At 41.5% G+C, this 19,389-nt stretch overlaps 1 protein-coding gene and 1 non-coding gene across 2 annotated transcripts in view; both read right to left on the bottom strand.

Moving 5' to 3' along the window:
• Positions 1 to 411: 411 nt before the first annotated feature.
• SLC7A11 (solute carrier family 7 member 11) overlaps positions 412 to 19,389 on the bottom strand; it is an 85,161-nt gene continuing 66,183 nt past the window's right edge. The window contains exons 7-12 of the mRNA XM_084856069.1: positions 15,405 to 15,528; positions 15,086 to 15,189; positions 13,210 to 13,306; positions 11,359 to 11,508; positions 10,005 to 10,182; positions 412 to 3,939 (exon numbers count right to left, since the gene is read on the bottom strand). Coding sequence (XP_084712195.1) covers positions 3,875 to 3,939; positions 10,005 to 10,182; positions 11,359 to 11,508; positions 13,210 to 13,306; positions 15,086 to 15,189; positions 15,405 to 15,528 — 718 coding nt within the window. The 3' untranslated portion in view covers positions 412 to 3,874. The remainder of the gene's footprint in view (positions 3,940 to 10,004; positions 10,183 to 11,358; positions 11,509 to 13,209; positions 13,307 to 15,085; positions 15,190 to 15,404; positions 15,529 to 19,389) is intronic.
• Positions 7,776 to 7,882, bottom strand: LOC146343900 (U6 spliceosomal RNA). The gene has a single exon (XR_014792757.1). It is a non-coding gene; the product is annotated as a U6 spliceosomal RNA (small nuclear RNA).

Genomic DNA, 19,389 nt, shown 5'->3' on the forward strand with positions numbered 1-19,389 from the left:
GATTTTAGGCTGGTGTAGAGATGCCCTGTGACACAATCCCTGTTCTATGGGTTGGGTTGCCATCACACATCTAATTTGAGCCTTAGAGTTTCAATCACCAGTACTCTGATCAGCTGTTTACTCTCTGGGCTTTGTACAGCTATACATTTCTTTGCAACCTATTCTCCTTATTTAATCACACATTGGGTAACTCATTAATATAGCTTTGTATTATTATAATGATTGTAAATATTCATGCAATGGAATTATTAATTAAAATAATAAGTCTCCTGTGCGCCTTTCTAAAAGTCACACTACTGCTTTACAAATTATTCACTGTGTATGGAATATGAAATTGCACAATTAATGAAGGAGGCATTTTCTCTAAGGACACAGAGTCTCCATGGGTGCCACTAATCCTACTAAAAAGTGATGTCTAAAACATTTTTTTTAATGTTATGCTTCGAACTGCAAAAAAGAGGAAAAGAATCTTTGGAATACAACAAGAAAGTCAACAGAATGCTGTCAACAAAGGTAGTGTCAGTTTGAATAACTGCCAGTTTCAAGTAAACACTTAGGGCTACTATATGTGAAAGTTAGGGGAAAAGTTGTTTGTTCTCCCTAAGGTAGAAAAAAAGAAAGCATATTATATAGGAAATATGACAACAAAACTGCAAGAAAACTGGAAGGAGATGCTTTGTTTCATTTGAAAACATATTTACTAACTGTTATGGTTTGAGGAGGAGGAGCTTGAGAAGGAACATCCTTTTAACATCCATGCATTCCAGTTATTTAAATATTTTCCAAACTAGAAATGATGATAGCTTTTAGTGTTACGCTTCCAATTGATGACAAGAAACATATGCCTATACACAGAATTGGGTTACCAATCCAGGGCAGCAAGTTATTCCCATCTTATTATTTGTTGTTGTTGTTGTTGTTATCATGAGGTAGCTAGTGGAATAGCAAACTTTACCACGTAACAGAACTTTAGTCAGAGATAACCTCTACTGCACACTAAATGCAAACAACTTGGGATATTCAAAATGAATATCCACATCATCAATATATTTGACCCAGGGAGCAATCCTATGGCCCATTAGACACTGTCTAGGGGGCCACAGGATGTGCTCATTGCCAGGAACCGAACTTGGAGCCCGCACTCCAAGGTTGGTTCCTGGAAATCTGATGCTCCCCACATACGTGCTGCCTTGGAGGCAGCACGGACAAGCCCCATCCTCCGTGCTCACAAGAGGAGCACGGAGCAACTGAAAAGGAGCGGGGCTGGGCGGCATTCCGGGGCAGGGAGAGCGGAGCTGTGCGTACAACACATCCAATGTGTCGTATGGCAGTTTCCTCTCCTGGTCAGTCCCCCTGCCACTAGACAGCCGAAAACATCTGTCTAGCAAAAAATAGCAAGGCAGGAGAGGCGTGGAGGGAACGATCCCCCCCCCCCGTGCCTCTCCTGCCTTGCTTTGGATAGGTGGTTGCCTCCGAGTTCGGAGGCAGCTGCCTATCTAGTTAGGATTGCACCCTTAAGATGTCACTGGAAAAATAGGAAATATTAGACTATTGAGAGAGAAACTACTGTTGACTTGTGGATAAACTTGGAATAAAGTTTAGAAAACATGAGTTGAGATCCAAAGCTGCATAGATAACCACAAAGGTCTGTGCAATCCTAATGGGATTTCTTTGGCCTTTTTCTCCTATGGAAAGTATAATCCAATGTCATCTCACAAAATACTTTTAACATTACCTCACTTTCAAAAACATTTTGATATTTGGTAGTGGGAAATGGGGATGGCGGAGAATTCCGCCACGGATTTCAGTGAGGCCGAATGCACTTTCGGCCACCCAAAACCTGTGGTGGAACGGCCTCCCGCCCCCCCCCCGCAGAATCCCCCTCGGGATGGAGCTTACCTGGGGCATTTGTTCCACCGGTGGTGCCTACGGTAGCGGCTCCAGCGGCAGTGGCAGCAGTAGCGGCTGCAGCAGCGGCTGCAGCAGCGGCAGCTGGTCTCTTGGCCAGCTGCTGCGGACTCAAATGGCAGCCACCACACCATTTGCGTAGCTGCCTTTGCCATGATAGGCTATGTAAATACTTATGTAGCCTATCATGGCAACCAAAAAAAAAAGCGTACACAAATGGCGGCGGCTATGGCTGCCGCCATTTGCATTCCCTTTTTTCACAGTTTTAGCCTACGTAAATATTTATGTAAGCTATTACGGTGAAAAAAAGAGGAATGCAAATAGCGTAGTGGGCGCTATTTGCATTCCTTTTTTTTCACCATAATAGCTTATGTAAATATTTACATAGGCTAAAGCTGTGAAAAAAAGGGAATGCAAATGGTGGCCGCTGTAGCCACCGCCATTTGCTTATGCTTTTTTTTTTCCGGAAGGCTGCCCAGCGACCAGATGTCCAGCTGCGGGCGGCCCCGGCCAGCGGCTACTTGGAATCTCCATGGAGTGGAGCCAGCTGGATTAGGATTTGGGGGGGGGGGTGCGGAGCACCTCTCCCCCACCACGAATCACCCCATCAAAAAGGTAAGTGACTGTCGTACATCCTTAGTGGGAAACAGTAGTCCAAGGCCACCTTAGATGAACAGAATTAGCTGCATAGTTCTTTGGATTCTGCCCACAACCTCTGAATTCTTTGAGTTAAAATACAAGCTTTAGTAGCTGCCATATTTAAAATGCATGGGTAAGATTGGAAAATATAATAAATGCAGGCTCAATAATAATTTGTTATTAAGATGCATTACTACACTTTGAAAAACAAACACTGAGAAGGTGCTAACCTCCCATTTGGTCCAATCCTATGCATTTTTATACTACATTGGATATACTACAAGGTGTGCTACATTGGAACAACACAAACATTGGTGCTGTGCTGGCCTGATGATATCAGTTATCTCAGAATACTGTGCAGGTGCAGCCAGAATGGGTCAAGGGTAACAGCCACCATGATTAGATTGGGCACAACTGCTCCATTGGAGCAACACAAACTTTGTTGCTGTGCCAGTGTCAAAGATAGGGCATGCTCAGGCTGGGACCAGGACTGAAGACAATAAGTGCCACCTTCCTAGAGGCTGATCAATTACCAAAACTGCATAACGTGTTGCCAATAATGCAATTGCATAAGCATAGTCCAGTGTACCTGATATAACATATTTGTGTTGATTTACAACTGAGACACAGTACAGTAAAGCAAACTTGCCCAAGTTGCCTCACAGGATGCTGCTGTAGCTATGTCAGCACTGGTCATACAGAGAGCCTCTCTAGTGCTATGTTCATTGACAGTATCAGGATGCCCATTTATACCTCCAAAATCTAAGGAGGTAAATAGAATGTACACATTTTTGTATGCAGTCGTGTTCTCAATGAAACAGAAAGGTGTGATATTTAAAAAGGATGGAGTAATTTTGTAGTGATATTAATTTTTTACTCCTGTCTTCCTTCAGGCCCAATATAGAGAATGCAAACATAATCCATGCTATTATTTCTAGCTAGCTTGAACATTTTTAAAACAAATGTTCATTTGCATTACAGTAAAAGTCATCAATGTGAAAAACTGGATCGCTTGTATGATACAATATATTGTAAATATCACATTGACTCTATTCTCATAAAAGGAGAAGATGCACTTTGTTCCACAACAGTTTGGTAGCTTCTGCTCTCAAGACTGTTGTCTATATCTGTAGAATCAAATAACCACATATAAAAAACATCGACACCAAAAACAATTCCATCTATAGTTCTTATCAAGTATCAGCTTTAAAGTTAAGTTTAGATCATTTCTCCATGTTTTCAGGAAATGCTGAGAAAGCTCTTTTCTTCAGTTGCTGAAGAAACTGGGTGCTTGGTCAACACAGCCTCATCTAGCTGTAGAAGTTCATTATCTTGGATTCTCCTCTGGTGGAACAACTTCCAAGATTATTTGCAACGTTGATGTTGTCTTGTCTGTGAAGAACAAAAGTATAGGAGAGTTTTTCAAAGCTTCTGGGAAAGACCCTCTAAGAAGAATAATGCAACATGCCATTGATGATTTTTGAAACATTACATAGGCTTGCCTTAGGCGTGCTGGCTGGGGAATGCTGCAAGTTGCGAGACTTATTTCTGTCTAAACACGCATAGGATTGAGCCCTTAGTTAATTAAAGTGCAGTAAGTTCTGGCTATTCTCTAGCTTTAGGCCAATCCTGTGTACACCAACTCAGAAGTAAGTCCCCGCTTGGTTTACCTGGGACTTACTCCCAGGTAAGTGTGTACAGGAGTGTAGCCTTAAAGATAGAAATGCATATAATTCATATACAATAACTTAGAATTTCAAAGGCATGAAGGTTAGAGACACAAACTGAGTGGCCAACCAAATATCCTTTGATAGTTTAATTCTGGACCAAACTACATGTTATATTCAAATGTATGCAATAACAGCCCAGTGGCCCATTTTATTTAATTTTTTAAGAGCTTAAATCTGAAACTTATAAGCAAATATCATCAGCAGAATAATACATTTAACAAAGCAATGCACATTTAAACCAATAGTAACAATTACATTTCAATTTTTTTAAAGGAAAGGGAAAATTATTTAACCAAATGGCAAATATCTTAACCAACATTTACCATTTAAAGTGCAGTTAGACTAATATTCCAATAATATATTATAATGTAATGGAGCTCGCAATGTGGCCTTCTCCATATCTATGTGTCTCAACAACAATTCCCTATCACTGTTAAACTCATATTATGTTCCTTGCCCCTGAGCATCAAAACGCCATTTTCAGTAGTTGGGGAAGGGAAGGGACACCTAACCCTTTCCACACTCCTCCCAACAGCTTTTTTCCCCAAACAGGATTTTAAATGCACATATTTTAAATCCTGTGGAGATTACAGTTGTTTGAGGATCCGAAGGTGCATGACCTAGGGCACATGTCACAAGTCAAATACTAATTTATTGGCACCCCTAAAAATATTGGCTTGAATCCTAAGGGAAGTATCCAACACTGCCCAAGCACCAGAAGGACTCACCACTAGCACAACAGGGATTTAGCACTTTGCATAGGAACCAGAAACATTCATTTCCAGAATGGAGAAGGTCAGCAGAACTCACATAACACAGAGCACCACTGACTTGTCCTGATCTGGAAATGAGCATTTCTGCTTGATTTGGAGCTTGCTGTATGAAGCACTAAATCACTGTTGCACAACTGGTAGATCCCCACTGGCACAACGGAATCAGTGGGAGCACAGCGGCCCCGTTGGATACAACCCTAAGATATGTTAACTTGAGAAAGTTCACAAAAGCTATTTTTCCCGTCCTATCCTCTTTGATGCAGCCACCTGTGAGTCCTGAAAAGCTTCTGCAAAGGATTGGGGGACCCCACTAAACAAACTGAGATAGGGTGCAGGGAGAGAAGAGTAGATGGAAACTTCCCTTCTGTAAACTTCCTCAAGTTAATTTATCTTAGGATACAAGCCACTGCTGCCTAAAGAGGAATGTTGGCCTATGGTTAACTGTAGGACAGCACTGTCAGTATCCATGAAATATTAATAAATGGGCCCTTGAAGCTTACAGATTGTTGTGCTCCTAAATATAAGTGTGTCTTGAACTGGCTAATCACCACTAGACTGCCAGTACCTTAGGCAGCAATCCTATACTCACTTACTTGGGAGTAATCCCATTGAACTCAATGTGTCTTACTTCTCAGTAGACACTCACAGGATTGCACTGTATGTGTACCTGGGTGCACAGTGCAAGCCATTTCACCCACTGAGTAATATATGTATTATCTAACCTGGGTTTGCGATGCATGTCAGTATCATATACAGTTTTTTTATATTCTCCTGCCAGAGAAAACAGAGGCTTCCATAGGGCTCAAACAATCAACTGCATTGTTGCAGCCAGCAGAAATCAGACCTCTCCAATAACCCCCTTGAAAGGAGTTTCTTTCTGCTTGAGTAAAATGGTTCAATACTGGCATCCTGTGGCCACACAGATTCATGAAATGATGTTCGAAAACCTTTGGAAATTCTGACTACCAGGTGAAAGATGAGATCTCTTCCCTTGCCTTATTCCCAGGCAGAAAAAAACAAACTGCTACAGACATCAATTTTAATAACTGGAGTGATTCCTGTATAATGCAACATTTTTAAATTCCTTTTCTTTATACCAGTGCTTTTAAGAAAACCGTGTCTTCAAGTAACAAAAGAATGGACAAATAATAGCTAATAACCACTATTTTACTTTTATAACAGTTATTGAAAATATTTAAGTGGGCAGATATCCTTGAATTAGCACAGTGTAGTAAAATTATTCCACGAATTATAACGCTGACCTCACTGGGAGCTATTTTTGAATAAAGCACTGCTCTGTAGTTACATGTTGAATTCTCTACCTTGTAAGCACTGAACTCTTGTTCTGCTTTTATGTAACTAGTTTTATAATATCCAATAGACCTTGAAGTAGTATAGTAAATGGTTATGTAGAAAAGTTCATTTTTCACAAGACAGTTATTAGAAAGTCAGTTGTTAAAATCCTCCCCACTTGGTAATAAACTCTATTATACAAGTATATGCATTTCACTGTATTTTCTTTAAACAATAAACTATTTTTGTTCATATTTTCCAGTAGATCTTTAATTGTTCTTTTAAAATATCAAAACTTAACACAATTTGCACTGTCAAAAAAGTATGTCTCTTTAAAAAAATGCAGCTCTTAACAGCACTTCATTTTTCTTCATCCAAAATTTCTTTATATATATTAGAATTACACATGTATACCAATGTAAAAAGACCCTGAGACATGTAGGGAAAAGACACTTCAGGAGGGGGCAATTTGAAGTGAAGAAGTAGCATGCAAGGGGTGCTTGACTCTTACCCTCCCTGTTCTTTTTACTTGAAGATTGTCCCCCCCAGTTCCTGTTTCCCTAAACACTTCCAGTATCTTTTCAAGAATAAACATGCTATCTGGAACACTGAGGGGAGGGGGGTGGAGCAACTGGAATGTGATTTGGAACAGAAAAGCTGAGGGTAGAGGACAAGTTAAACGCTCTCCGATTCTTTCATCCAAATCTTCCCCTCCCCAAAACGCTTTCCCCTACAAAATACAGCCATTTGTTACATGCACTCACTGTGCTTTTGAACACTCTTGAGGACAATATCACTTACAATTCTACATATCAAAATAAAAAGGTAACCCACGGTTTTGATTACCTGTTAAATACTTGCAAATAGTTGTTAGACAATTGAAAACTGTTTCTGTATCAGCGCACCCTACTGCAATGTGTGTGTGTGTGTGTGTGTGTGTGTGTGAGTATTCCTACCAGCTGGTTTCTCCTTTGCCTTCTGCATCATGTTCAAAGGCTCAAAGTACACACTGCAGCCACATGAGGGGATTTTATATATATATATCCTAAGTGTGGAGGGACCTGATTTTCATCAGAACCACAGTGCTCAGGGAGCCAGTATTACACTTAACCCTTCCCTCCCCAGTCACGATCTTAATGAACCCCTCCTTCCCCCACCACCACCCAACACACAGTGCAGTTAGTCTTAGAAAGAAAGCTCCCATTGGAGCTAATGGGATATTTTTTCCTAAGACTAACTGCAATATGGAGGGAGGGATTCCCATTGGGATCACCGCTGCGGAGGCAAGGATTAACTCTCTTCTCTGTGTGCACTCTGGTTTTTTTTATTTATTTATTTATTTATTTATTATTAAATTTATTAATCGCCCATCTGGCTGGTCACCCAGCCACTCTGGGCGATGTACAACATACAATAAAAACAATAAAAACATAAAAATATGGAACGCTTCACGAATTTGCGTGTCATCCTTGCGCAGGGGCCATGCTAATCTTCTCTATATCGTTCCAATTTTAGTATATGTGCTGCCGAAGTGAGCACAACATACACATTCCCCATTTAGGATTAAATGTAAAAATCCCCTGGCAATGATACAAGCCATGCAATTAATGTAATGCATATTTTGATCCTAAGAGCTTTAACTTTGTCACTTTGTTTACAATATATAACACCCTTTCTCCTCACTTGGTTATTGGGCTGTTCTTCAGATTTGGAGGATTGGATTGCTACTTTTCCTTTAAACAATAACCACTAGATTTGGCATCCCACAGAACCATTGCTAGGATTGCTACCATATTCAAAATAAATGTGGGGGAGGAGGCTTCTGACACCTCAGTGATTTTGAAATAGGCTGGTATGCATAAGATTGGGGGTATTGCGTGCTTACTGATGAAGACTGGTAAACAGGCCCACATGAGTACAATCAGCTTGATTTTTTTCAACAGAAGTGGAGCAGAAGTAGGGATGGGATAAAGCCACAACAAAAGGAGGTAAAAAACTATATTGCTATGTCAAAAGACAACAAAGTAAAGTTAATACTTATTTTATGTGGTGCTATCCTTAGCACTAAATATACTAGATGTATGCAACAAATTGCCCTAGAATATGTCTTCAGGAATAATTTGCACAGGCAATTTGTACTATTTAGTCCTAATCATGGAAATACTGGCTGATGTTGACATATCCAAATAGTTGATCAATACTGATAAGACATTAATTGTGTTTGCTTTGCAGCTGAACTGCACTGTTTAAGAGTGACAAAATACAACCAAAAGTGTTAATATTTTGTACAGTGAAAGAAAAAGACTAGGTCAAAGTAGACTATTAGGAAAAAATATGGGAGTCTTCTGTTCCAAGCAATTCAGAACATATAGAGTTAGATCAAGTTAAGTCTCAGTAACTTTGCTGAGGTCAAATACCAGTTCAATATCAATTATTGTTTGGACAGGGAGCCATGAGCCCATTGCTTCAGTCAGATATATCTACAGCTGTGAATTTGACAAAATGGTTACTGGTTTCCTTAGAGTACACAACTATTTTGAAACAATTAATGTGGAAAACAAGTTAGTGCCACACAGCAGCACCAGCTCAGGGATGTTCACTAGAATATTGTTCTGTTCCTTCCAAACTGTGTAGCCCCCTAATAAAGCAAGAGAAAGAAGTGAAATTTCAGGATAGTTGTGAGGAGGGGGAGCTCTACTGCATGCACACAAGCCCATATACTTGTTTCACTGGGGTCTCCTGCAACCATTAAAGATTCACAAGTCTCAGATATAACTGATACATTGGTTTGACAAGCAAAACAGCAAGTGGTTCTATATGTATATGACATTGATATGACAGTTATAGAACCATTCTTAAAAGCCACTGTCCTCTCAGAACTAACAGAGAAACTGGTGGAGAATAGCATTCGAAATGGGAATAGGATTTCAGGGGAGTTTCAATAACTTGAAATGGATTTTCTTCAGAAATGTGATGAGTTCTATTGGTACAAGACTAGCTTCTTAAGTTATTATTATCTTTTTCAATTGACAGAACAAGTTTATAATCAAAATAATTTAAAAGATGCCTTACTGCGGTAATGAGAATAGTGGAGAGAAGAACCAAACAAATTTTAAAGATTCAGTTACTGGCCTGGTTTGTACATAGAGCTAAGCCATTCTACGGGTTGTTGAATTCTGGGTTGTTGTGATGTGTGAACACAACTGCACTAACAAACCATAATTTATTAACCACAAACAACCCTGAAAGAGAACCCATGGTTTGTTGTTGGGTTGTGAACCGTGCATTGTTTAAACAATGAGGTGTCATTACATGCAAACCCAGAACCATGGGTTGTTCATGCATTGTTTCACCAAGCTACAGAGGTGGCAGGCAACAGCAGTAAAAAATTCATCTGCTCTGCATGCCAGTACTACAGCACTACAACGGTATTTGGGATACAGAGAGGGAGCGGGTGAAGGAAGAGGGAAACAAACAACCCAGGGATTGTGAAAACAATCCACAGTTTATTTGATCATCTGCCAGACATACCCTGGGTAAGACAACATGCCATGGGTTAAATACACCATGAGTTAACATTATGTGCAAACCTGGCCATAGAGTCATTCTACATTCTAAATAAACACAAAAAGAAAGAGATTCCCTATTCACAGTCACTCACCTAAAAGCTGTCTAAACCACGTAGGCTTCTTGTCCCATATGATAAAGAGGTAGTAGGCAGGAACACCAGTCAGTGTTATTGCAAATCCAATGCCAGTATTGACAGGGTCAGCATAAAGTGATAGTGCAACCATGAACAGGCAGGTGAAGGAAAATAGAGCAGGAATAAAGAGTGGCACCTGGAAAACACACCAAATGACATTACTGCAATAGCCTGACCTTGGCCATTGAGTGACACTGGTATTTAATGTTCTGTGAAATGTAAATTGGATAGAACACAGTGGTGCACTACAAGTCTTGCAGAAATACAGGTGTTCAGGATAGGCATTCCAAATGCAAGGAGCTAAAAAAAGCAAATTAAATGCACCTTTGCACAGTAGGCATCCCAGCAGCTGCTTAATTACCCACAATTGAATACTATACTGCTATACAACATTTAAATGGAAAGACTTATAAATGTATTTTCTAGTACTAAGTTCCTTTCCCAGTCCTCTATTATATTAGAAGACAGGAGCAACTGCAGCAAAGATGGTGTCTTTTCTAATTGCCCATTGGAATAAATTTTACAATGAAGCAAGGTGCCTGGGTTATGGGCTAGCTTTCAAAATGACTGAGTACATATTGATTTTCTTCACCAGGTACAATAAATAATCTTGCAAGAGACTGCCAAATTATATGCCATTTTGGTAATGGTATTTACCAAATACCCGATTACAGCACCCGGTAACATTATGCAACCGTCATGTACTTGGAAAGTTCTGTACTATGGTCATCATCACTGATAACATTATCTGAGGTGTTTTTAAAATGAAAGAAAACCAGCAGTGTGACATTAACAGCTTCAGGTTTCAAAACTGATGCTTTGTTTATGCCTCTCACAACAGTAACAAAACTGATCAACAATAACATCCAAATGAACTACTGAAAAATCCCAAAAAAATCATTTGAAAAAAAAAAATTAGGAACAGCAAAGAGCAGTATAAAACAATTACCCATCAAATGTTCAGGAGATAAAACAGTTTTAAGTTGGTGCCTGACAGATATTAGATTGTCACCAAGTGAATATTTGGGGGGAAGGTCTTGTTTCAAGAAGGTCTTAGACACCAAGACTGAAACAGCCTTATTACCAGCCGCCAGCCACCTAACTTCTGAAGGCAAGAATGCCTGGAGCAAGACCTTAGAGAATGGGCACATTTGTATGAGAGTACGTTTGTATGGGAGCAACTACAAAATAATGTGTTTTCCATTAAAAGAAAGCCAAAAGGTACTCCTTTGTTCTTCAAGCTGGGGGCGGGGGTGAGGTTAGGGTAGTGGAGAAGGGTATTTATGTAAAACAGTCACATTACTGAGGTTACCTTGAAAGGACGAAGCATATCAGGGCGTTTATATCGGAGATAAATCATCCCAGCAACTGCCAATCCTATAAAAAGCCACCTGGCAAAACTGAGGAAGTTCAAGAGGCTGTAGAGATCACTGGTGAAGAGCATGATCATGGTCAGAGGGTACTGCAAAATAGATTGAAAGCAAAAGAATTTCTTATTGGCGCAACTGTTGCTGCTTATTCCATTTTGTTATATGTATCCTATTGTTCCTCCGGAGCTCTTAGACAGCTACATGAAATATCGCACCTTTGAAATGCAGCAACAAAACCAGAGGACATGTACATTTAAGGAAAATTATTCAGAACAGGGTGGCTAACTCATAAGCATTATCTTTTATTTTTATTCCAAAATAAAATAAATAATCTTTGGGAGGGTAGAAAACAGCAAGTTAGCCCTGATATTTTATTTATATCTAAGGTTTAAAGCTCACATAGGGGTTATTGGTGAAATAGTGTTGACTTTCTAGTCCTTTGGCAAGCATATAAGACATGATTTCAGACTAATCTCTCTCTCGTTCTCTCTCTCTCTCTCTCTCTCTCTCAATATCTGACCTGGTTTGCACGTAATGAGAAGCCGCCATGGATGAATTTCTCTGCGGGGTTTCTTGTTGCAGCAGTGGCCGCCATTTTGAATATTCAAGCTGTGGCAGGAGTGCACTGTGTGAACCTGGCAAGGGTGGGTTGTTGGGGCAGTTGACAACACCAGAATCCAGGGCTATTTTAGGGTTGCAGGTGGCTTGTTAACCACCCCAACAACCCACCCTCTCCAGGTTCACACATAATGGCAAGCTACGGCACACACACACACACCCCACAGTTCGAATATTCAGAATGGCAGCCACCGCAAGGAGAAGCCCTGTGAGAAAATTCACCCACAGTGGCTTCTCATTATGTGCAAACTGGGCCTCCCTCTAAGCCACTCTCAGCATTAGACTGAGAGTAGCTCTTTTTACACATTTAAGTGCTTGGATCTCACAGAGATCTCTCTTAGCAGCTACATCTTTTCTTTTTTTACTTTAGAGTAGGTGCAGGGGCCCTTATCGAGAGGTCTTTAAAGATCTGGATACGGAACCCTGCACCTACTCTAGAGTAAAAATGAAAACAGATATCTCTGTAAACATACATGCAAAGTAATGTCTGTTTGGGCCCCCTACTCTGGAGTAAAAATGGGGGGGGACTCCGTATCTATAGACACACATTGAAAATAATGTCTGTTTATGCCCTTAAACATGTTTTTTTAGAGGAAGCCTCACAGATTCTAACAATACACATTCTATGTATATGGTAAGGATTGCAGCCTTGGGTTCTCCAAATGCCATAAATATGAGGGGGAAAGAAATGAAAAAGGAAATATTATTTTATAACATGGACTCAATGCCCTGAAGAGGGGTGGTAATTCCTCTCTGTCTGTTACTGCTGTTTGCATTTTCTCAGCAAAGTACCTATAATGTGACTTCAGGGTCTTCACACTAGTGTGTAGCCTTTATGTAGAATTTTATTACTCTGCATCCCTATCTAGGAAGATTCATTCCATTGAGAGGAGCTTGGCTAATCACTCTCATTCAACCTTTCAAATAAAACGTAATGAGGTGTGATTTAGGTGCCAGCCTGAGAGAGTTAAATGCAACTAGTAGAGAGTCAGAGGAGGAGTCTCTCAAATAGATCACCTCCGTAATTGCTTTCCACCCCTCTCCAAATACAGCCAACCTATGAAATGGAAATAAATAACAGAGATTCAAGAAGTATTTCAGTTGCATTTGAATCCTTCAGTGCAGGCCCATGCTCTGCGGCCTTGGTACAGAAGACATTTGTTTGTATGATTTACCAAAACAATGACAGCTGGTAGAGGAGTGTGCTTGCGAACATGAATCATGGAGAGAATTTCTGGAAGGTGACCCTCGCGGGATGCGACGTAGAACATCCTGGTGGAAAAATAAATTTGGACAGCTTTTAAAGACCCTCATTACCAAGATGAATGGAAGCTGCTCACCAGAGATGTAGAACATATTCAAAGTTATCCTCAGCAGTACTATTTGTCCCTACATAAGACAAGCATCAGAAGTTCTGATTTAACTGTATTTGAGAAAATGAATTCCAAAGCCCATGAAATAGGCTTGTGTAAAATCTTCGCCTTTGTCAGTATTCAAAAACAGGCACTGTTGAGCACTGCCTCCTTTTTCTCTTCTCTCATATAAGACAATTATCAGTGAAGTATTACAGTCAGGGGAAACAATCATCACAAATGTTTTATGCCCCATTGGAATGAATGGAAGTGGTGTAAGATCAGTCTAATTGTTTCCCAGCCTCCATTCAGTTTGCTGTTTGTGTCCAGTAGTATCAAAGTCAAGGAGAGAATATATGCAAGATTTCCTGCAAGTGATATGACTATTGAGTGATCGGAAAGGAAAGGTTCCTCCTGTGCAAGCACCGGGTTATTACTGACCCCTAGAGGGACGCCGCTTATGCTGGCGTTTTCATGGCAGACTATAGCGGGGTGGTTTGCCATTGCCTTCCCCAGTTGTGACTACCTTTCCCCCAGCAAGCTGGGTACTCATTTTACCGACCTCGCAAGGATGGAAGGCTGAGTCGACCTGAGCCAGCTACCTGAGACCCGGCTTCCGCTGGGATCGAACTCAGGTTGTGGGGAGAGTTTCGGTTGAAATACTGCCGCCTACCACTCTGCGCCACTGCAGTTCAAACTCCACAGTACTTTAAATGCATAGCATGCTGCTTTGTTTTTTACTCACTGATAAGACTCTGTGGCCCCAATCCACATCGGGACCACTGTGGATGGGTAGGGGAGGTTCAAACCTCCCTCCAAGCCTCTTGTTTATCAAAAATCCACTACCTTATCCCATTGGCACTAATGGAGGCTCCCCGTCCCCTGGGGTTGTTGTTGTTGTTGTTGTTGTTGTTTGTGGGGGGGGAGGGTTAGCATCCCCTCATGTGTGGGGGAAGGAAATTTTGGAAAACAAGCAGCTGGGGATGAATGTTTAAACCTCTCCTATCCATACATAGTAGTCCAGATATAGATTAGGGTCAATTGTGCATTTACTTGTGAGTAAAAAAGAGGGGGTCAGTTGCATAGCTCCAATTTAATGTATCATCATTTGTTTGATCCTGATTTGTCCACTCAGGAGAAATGTCTAGTTTACATACTGTATGCTGATTGATTGCCTTACTAGGTATGGATGCATATGTCAATTTCCGCTTCTCTCAGTTTCTCATTTCCCCAACCTTCAGTTTGTTTCATCCTATTTCCACATCAGTTCGCGACTTTAAAAAAAAAAAAGTCCACATGGAAAGTTGTATGCATTTCCATATGTATTTCTCCTAATATGTGCATTTCTGTATTCCCTTTTGCCAAATGCCTGCGTTTTTTACAAGCAATTCCCCCCTATCTAATGCTTTTTGTACTTTTCCCACCCATAGATAGATAGATAGATAGATAGATAGATAGATAGATAGATAGATAGATAGATAGATAGATATAGTGCACTTGCCCCTAATATATGCATTTTTCAACTGGATGACTGCATCACAAAATCCAGAGAAGTACAAATACAAAAGAATAACTGCCTTCTGGCTCATGTATTGATTCAAGAATTGTGAATTTGACAAGTTCACCTCAAAATGCAAACAAAATGCCACCCTATCCCTGTGCTTTAACCTCATCTACATTAACTATTACATTGACTCACCTGGAGACAGCAAAGATACCACCATTCATAGATCCGAAGCAAGACAGTGCAACAAAAATGGGAACAGCTAAGGAAAAACTTCCCAGTAAACGTTCAGCAAAAGTCTGGCAAAAGAGATGGAAATACAAATTAATTGTACTAATAGATTTTTTTATCGTTATCCCATTCTGCATTAAGCAGAATTATCCCATTTTTTTTTAATAATTATCCCATTTCATTAAGCAGTGGATCCTATAAATTCTGTTTGCTTCTATTATCAAATAATTTATTCTGAAATCTTTACTCCTTTGTATTATTTATGTATTCTTCCATGACTTACCACTGCCACTGCCTTGGACGTTAGTAGATCCTTAGGGCTGATTGTTGTAAAATAAGCCACATTGGTGAACACATAGCCAACTGTGACAATAACCATTGAAGTGCAAATGGCAAGTGGTACATTTCTGAAAGACAGTAAGAAATTTAGTATTATCCATCTGCACTCTACAGCTGAAGAAATCTGGTTGGGAAAGATATTTGTTTTGTGTCAGTGTACTTCCATTATGACTGGTACTTTTATAAACTAGATAAATCTTGTTATGTGACACTGGGGCTGAATCTACACATAGCAGTTTTACCGTTATCATAACTCTTGGTGCACATGACACCAAAGGGGCACCAATAGTTATCACTGCAGTATGATAGCAGTATAACTGCTATGTGTAGATTCAGCCTTGATTGTCTACAAGTATTAAACATTGTTGGTCAAATGAACTCATTTCTAACTTGGTGATATTATAAATAACTGTAACTGTAAACTGTAAATTATAAACGAGGAACAAATTCTGCCTCAGCTCTATCTGCAAAGACTATATCATGTGCCTGCTATTGCTTAGCCTGAGGAGGACAGAACTGTATTAGGGTAAAGAATTTGAGTTGGCCTTATTAGCCATGCCAATCTGTTAATATACTAGAGATGGATATAAAAGTCCACATTTATCCCCACTACTTTGTCACCTACAGATTACATAAGATTTATCAGTGGGACACAGTTTATTCACAGCCGCTCTGAAAAATAATCCGCAAAGTGTAGATTCACGTTTATTTTTGAGATCAAAGGGTTTGGACCTAAGAAACCAGAATTCATAGGTTAGCTCAGCCATGGACCATTGACTTGCCTGAGGCAAATCATTAGCAGCTTCAGTTCACCTTCTGAAAAATGTTAATACTTAGTTACCTCAAAGTGTTGTTGGAGTGATGATTGAGAGGATGACTTTAAAGCACTAGACACATTTGAAGTGCTTTATGTAGATTATTAATAACACTACTACCTCCTGACAACACAGTCATGAATATTACTGGTCAGATATAAAGTGGAACTCTAGTAAATTTCCAGAAAAAGGAATGATTAGAAATGCAGGCCAGTGAGAAGCGAGAAGGATGGGACGGTGAGTGAGTGATTGGATGGGTGTAATTAATATTCTAGAAATTCCAAAAGTAAGAGAGTCACCACAAAATTAAATATAAACTATCCCAGGGAAGAACCACAATGTCACAGGTGTTTTTGTGGCATTCATCACAATAATCCACTGTGCTCTTTTTCTCACTGGTGGATCACACAAGATACCATCATGATGGCTAGCATGGCACATAAGTGGGAAGGCTCACAGACAATATCACTACAGCCTTTAATACTTGGCAAGTATGATGATACTCAATGTACACAACAGAACCTATTTTGTGAGGAGGTGCAACAGTTCATTTGAACAGGTAGGCATCTTTAGACTGAACTCAAAAGGTCCTATGGTCAGGGCTCTGAAGAATCACACCGCCATTTTGGAGACAGACTGCACATATTACACGATGGAAATCCTACAGTAAAAACTTAATGATCATTATTTGTGCCATGAGCAGCCCACCCTGAACAATGGAGCGACTGCACAGACTAGGGGCATCAGATTGCAACCTGGACTTCCTGAGGCAGCAGAAGAGGATACAAAGAGCTGTTGTGTTTCTTAAACCATTCCTCCAGTCATCTCTTTTGTCCACTCTTCACCCACACTTGCTGTAGTAAATAGGACTCTAGTTTTAATCCAACAGCAAATGGAGGAGAAGGGTGAGTGAGGAGACTGGGAGTGGAGCAAGATGTGAAAGGGAAAGGTGCTATAAATGAATTAAGGCCTGTCATGCCTCAAAACAGCTAACTCAGGGGAATAGTACAAGTAGCATTACAGCACTATTAAGTCATACTGAGGTGAGGTGTAGGATTTGGGGGTGGATCAAAAAAAAAACTTTACCATCAAATCAGACTTTTTATGACTTCTGAGAGTATCTATTTGGCTCAATAAGAGATCCAGTATCAATACTGCACCATGAATTGCTTACACGTGAAAAAAGCCATGTGATGAGTAACTCCAGAAATTTCTTTCATTTGCAACGTGTAGGCCCAGCACCAAGTCTGAGGGGTTCCTGGGCAAGGTGACCCTCACAACTATCACCCTGGCAGCTTCATTGGTGAGCAGCTTGCCAGGGTGTGCAGCAACCGAGACAAGCAGCAGGGGGAGGGTGCTGCAGCTCCAGTTCCTGCCCTTCTCCTATCAGGGCCAGCCCCTTAAAAGAAAAAAAAAGTTGTGCCAGGCATGTCAGCACTGCTGATTACCATTCCCCATGCTCAGTAAGCTTATCAAGAGCAGGCCACCACAATGGTACTTTGGCGGAAGGGGGTGAGGGGACGCTGCAGGGTAGGGATGACAGAGAATTCCGCCACGGATCTTGGGGAGGCCGAATTCCAGTGTTCCGAAATCTGTGGTAGAACAGCCTACCACCCCCCGCCCCCCCGCGGATCCCCCCGGGACGAGACTTACCTGGGGCGGATCTTCTGGGCGGTGGCGGCTCCGGCAGCGGCTTCGGCAGCGGTGGCGGCTGGTCTTCCGACCGGCTGCCGCCACCGCCATTTGCAGTTTTTGGGGGGGGGGGTTACACACACATGATAGGCTACGTAAGTTTTTATGTAGCCTAAAACGTCTGGGTTAAAAAAAAAAGGCGTACACAAATGGCGGCGGCTACAGCTGCCGCCATTTGCGTTCCTTATTTTGGGCCGTCTTAGTCTACATAAATAATTACGTAGACTAAGATGGCGAAAATAAGGGGAATGCAAATAGCGTCCGCTACGCTATTTGCGTTCCCCTTATTTTCGCCGTCTTAGTCTACGTAAATATTTACGTAGATTAAGACGTCAAAAATAAGGAACGCAAATGGTGGCGGCCGTAGTCGCCGCCATTTGTGTATGCAGTTTTGTTTTGTTTTTTCCCAGAGCCCTCCGCGGCCGGAAATCCGGCTGCGGATGGCTCTGGCCTGGCTGGGCTTGGCCGGCTGCTCTGCAGAGTTGCCGCGGAGCACAGCTGGCCACAGAGGATTCCAGGGGGGAGGAACGGAGCACCTCCCCCCCATCCAGGATTCCGGGGGAGGGACGGAACACCTCCCCCCCCCATAAACATAATCCGTGAACAGGTAAATGATTTTTGTACATCCCTACTTCAGGGACAGCTTATCCTAATGATCAGGGCTGTCAGAGAATTCCGCCACGGATCTCGGTGAGGCCGAATGCCAGTGCATTCAGCCCCCCGAAATCTGTGGCAGAACGAGGCCCCCCGCCCCCCCGCGCCATGAAAGGCGTGTGAAACAGAGCACTTACCTGCTGCCATCCGTGCTGACTTGCGAATGGCGACCGCATCTGCGGCCGCCATTCACTTCCTCATTATAGCTGTGATAGGCTACGTAAATAATTACGTAGCCTATCACGGCTAATGCAGGGACGCCATTTGCGTCCCTGCGGAGGCCATGATAGGCTATGTAAGTATTTACGTAGCCTATCATGGGGGGGGGGGAAACAGCGAATGCAAATGGCAGCGGCTACAGTGGTCGCCATTTGCGTTCCCTTTTTTTTTGCCATTTTAGCCTACGTAAATATTTATGTAGGCTATTACGGGAAAAAAAAAAAAGGAATGCAAATGACGTAGTGGCCGTCATTTGTGTTCCTTTTTTTTTTGCCGTAATAGCCTACATAAATATTTACGTAGGCTAAAACGGCAAAAAAAAGGGAAAACAAAAGGCGGCCGCCATAGCTGTTTGTTTGTTTTTTGCCGTGATAGGCTACATAAATATTTACGTAGCCTATGACGGCAAAATACAGGGATGCAAATGGCGGCTATGGCCGCCGCCATCTGCGTCCCTGCAGGCTGCCCAGCAGCTGGTTCCAGGTCCCTGCAGGCTGCCCAGCGGCCAGATGTCCGGCTGCGGGCGGCAGCCCCACGGAATCTCCACAG

Source organism: Heloderma suspectum, chromosome 5 (genome assembly GCF_057233095.1).
Source record: "Heloderma suspectum isolate Gila_16-S chromosome 5, 16-S_ref, whole genome shotgun sequence".
Classification (NCBI taxonomy): domain Eukaryota; kingdom Metazoa; phylum Chordata; class Lepidosauria; order Squamata; family Helodermatidae; genus Heloderma; species Heloderma suspectum.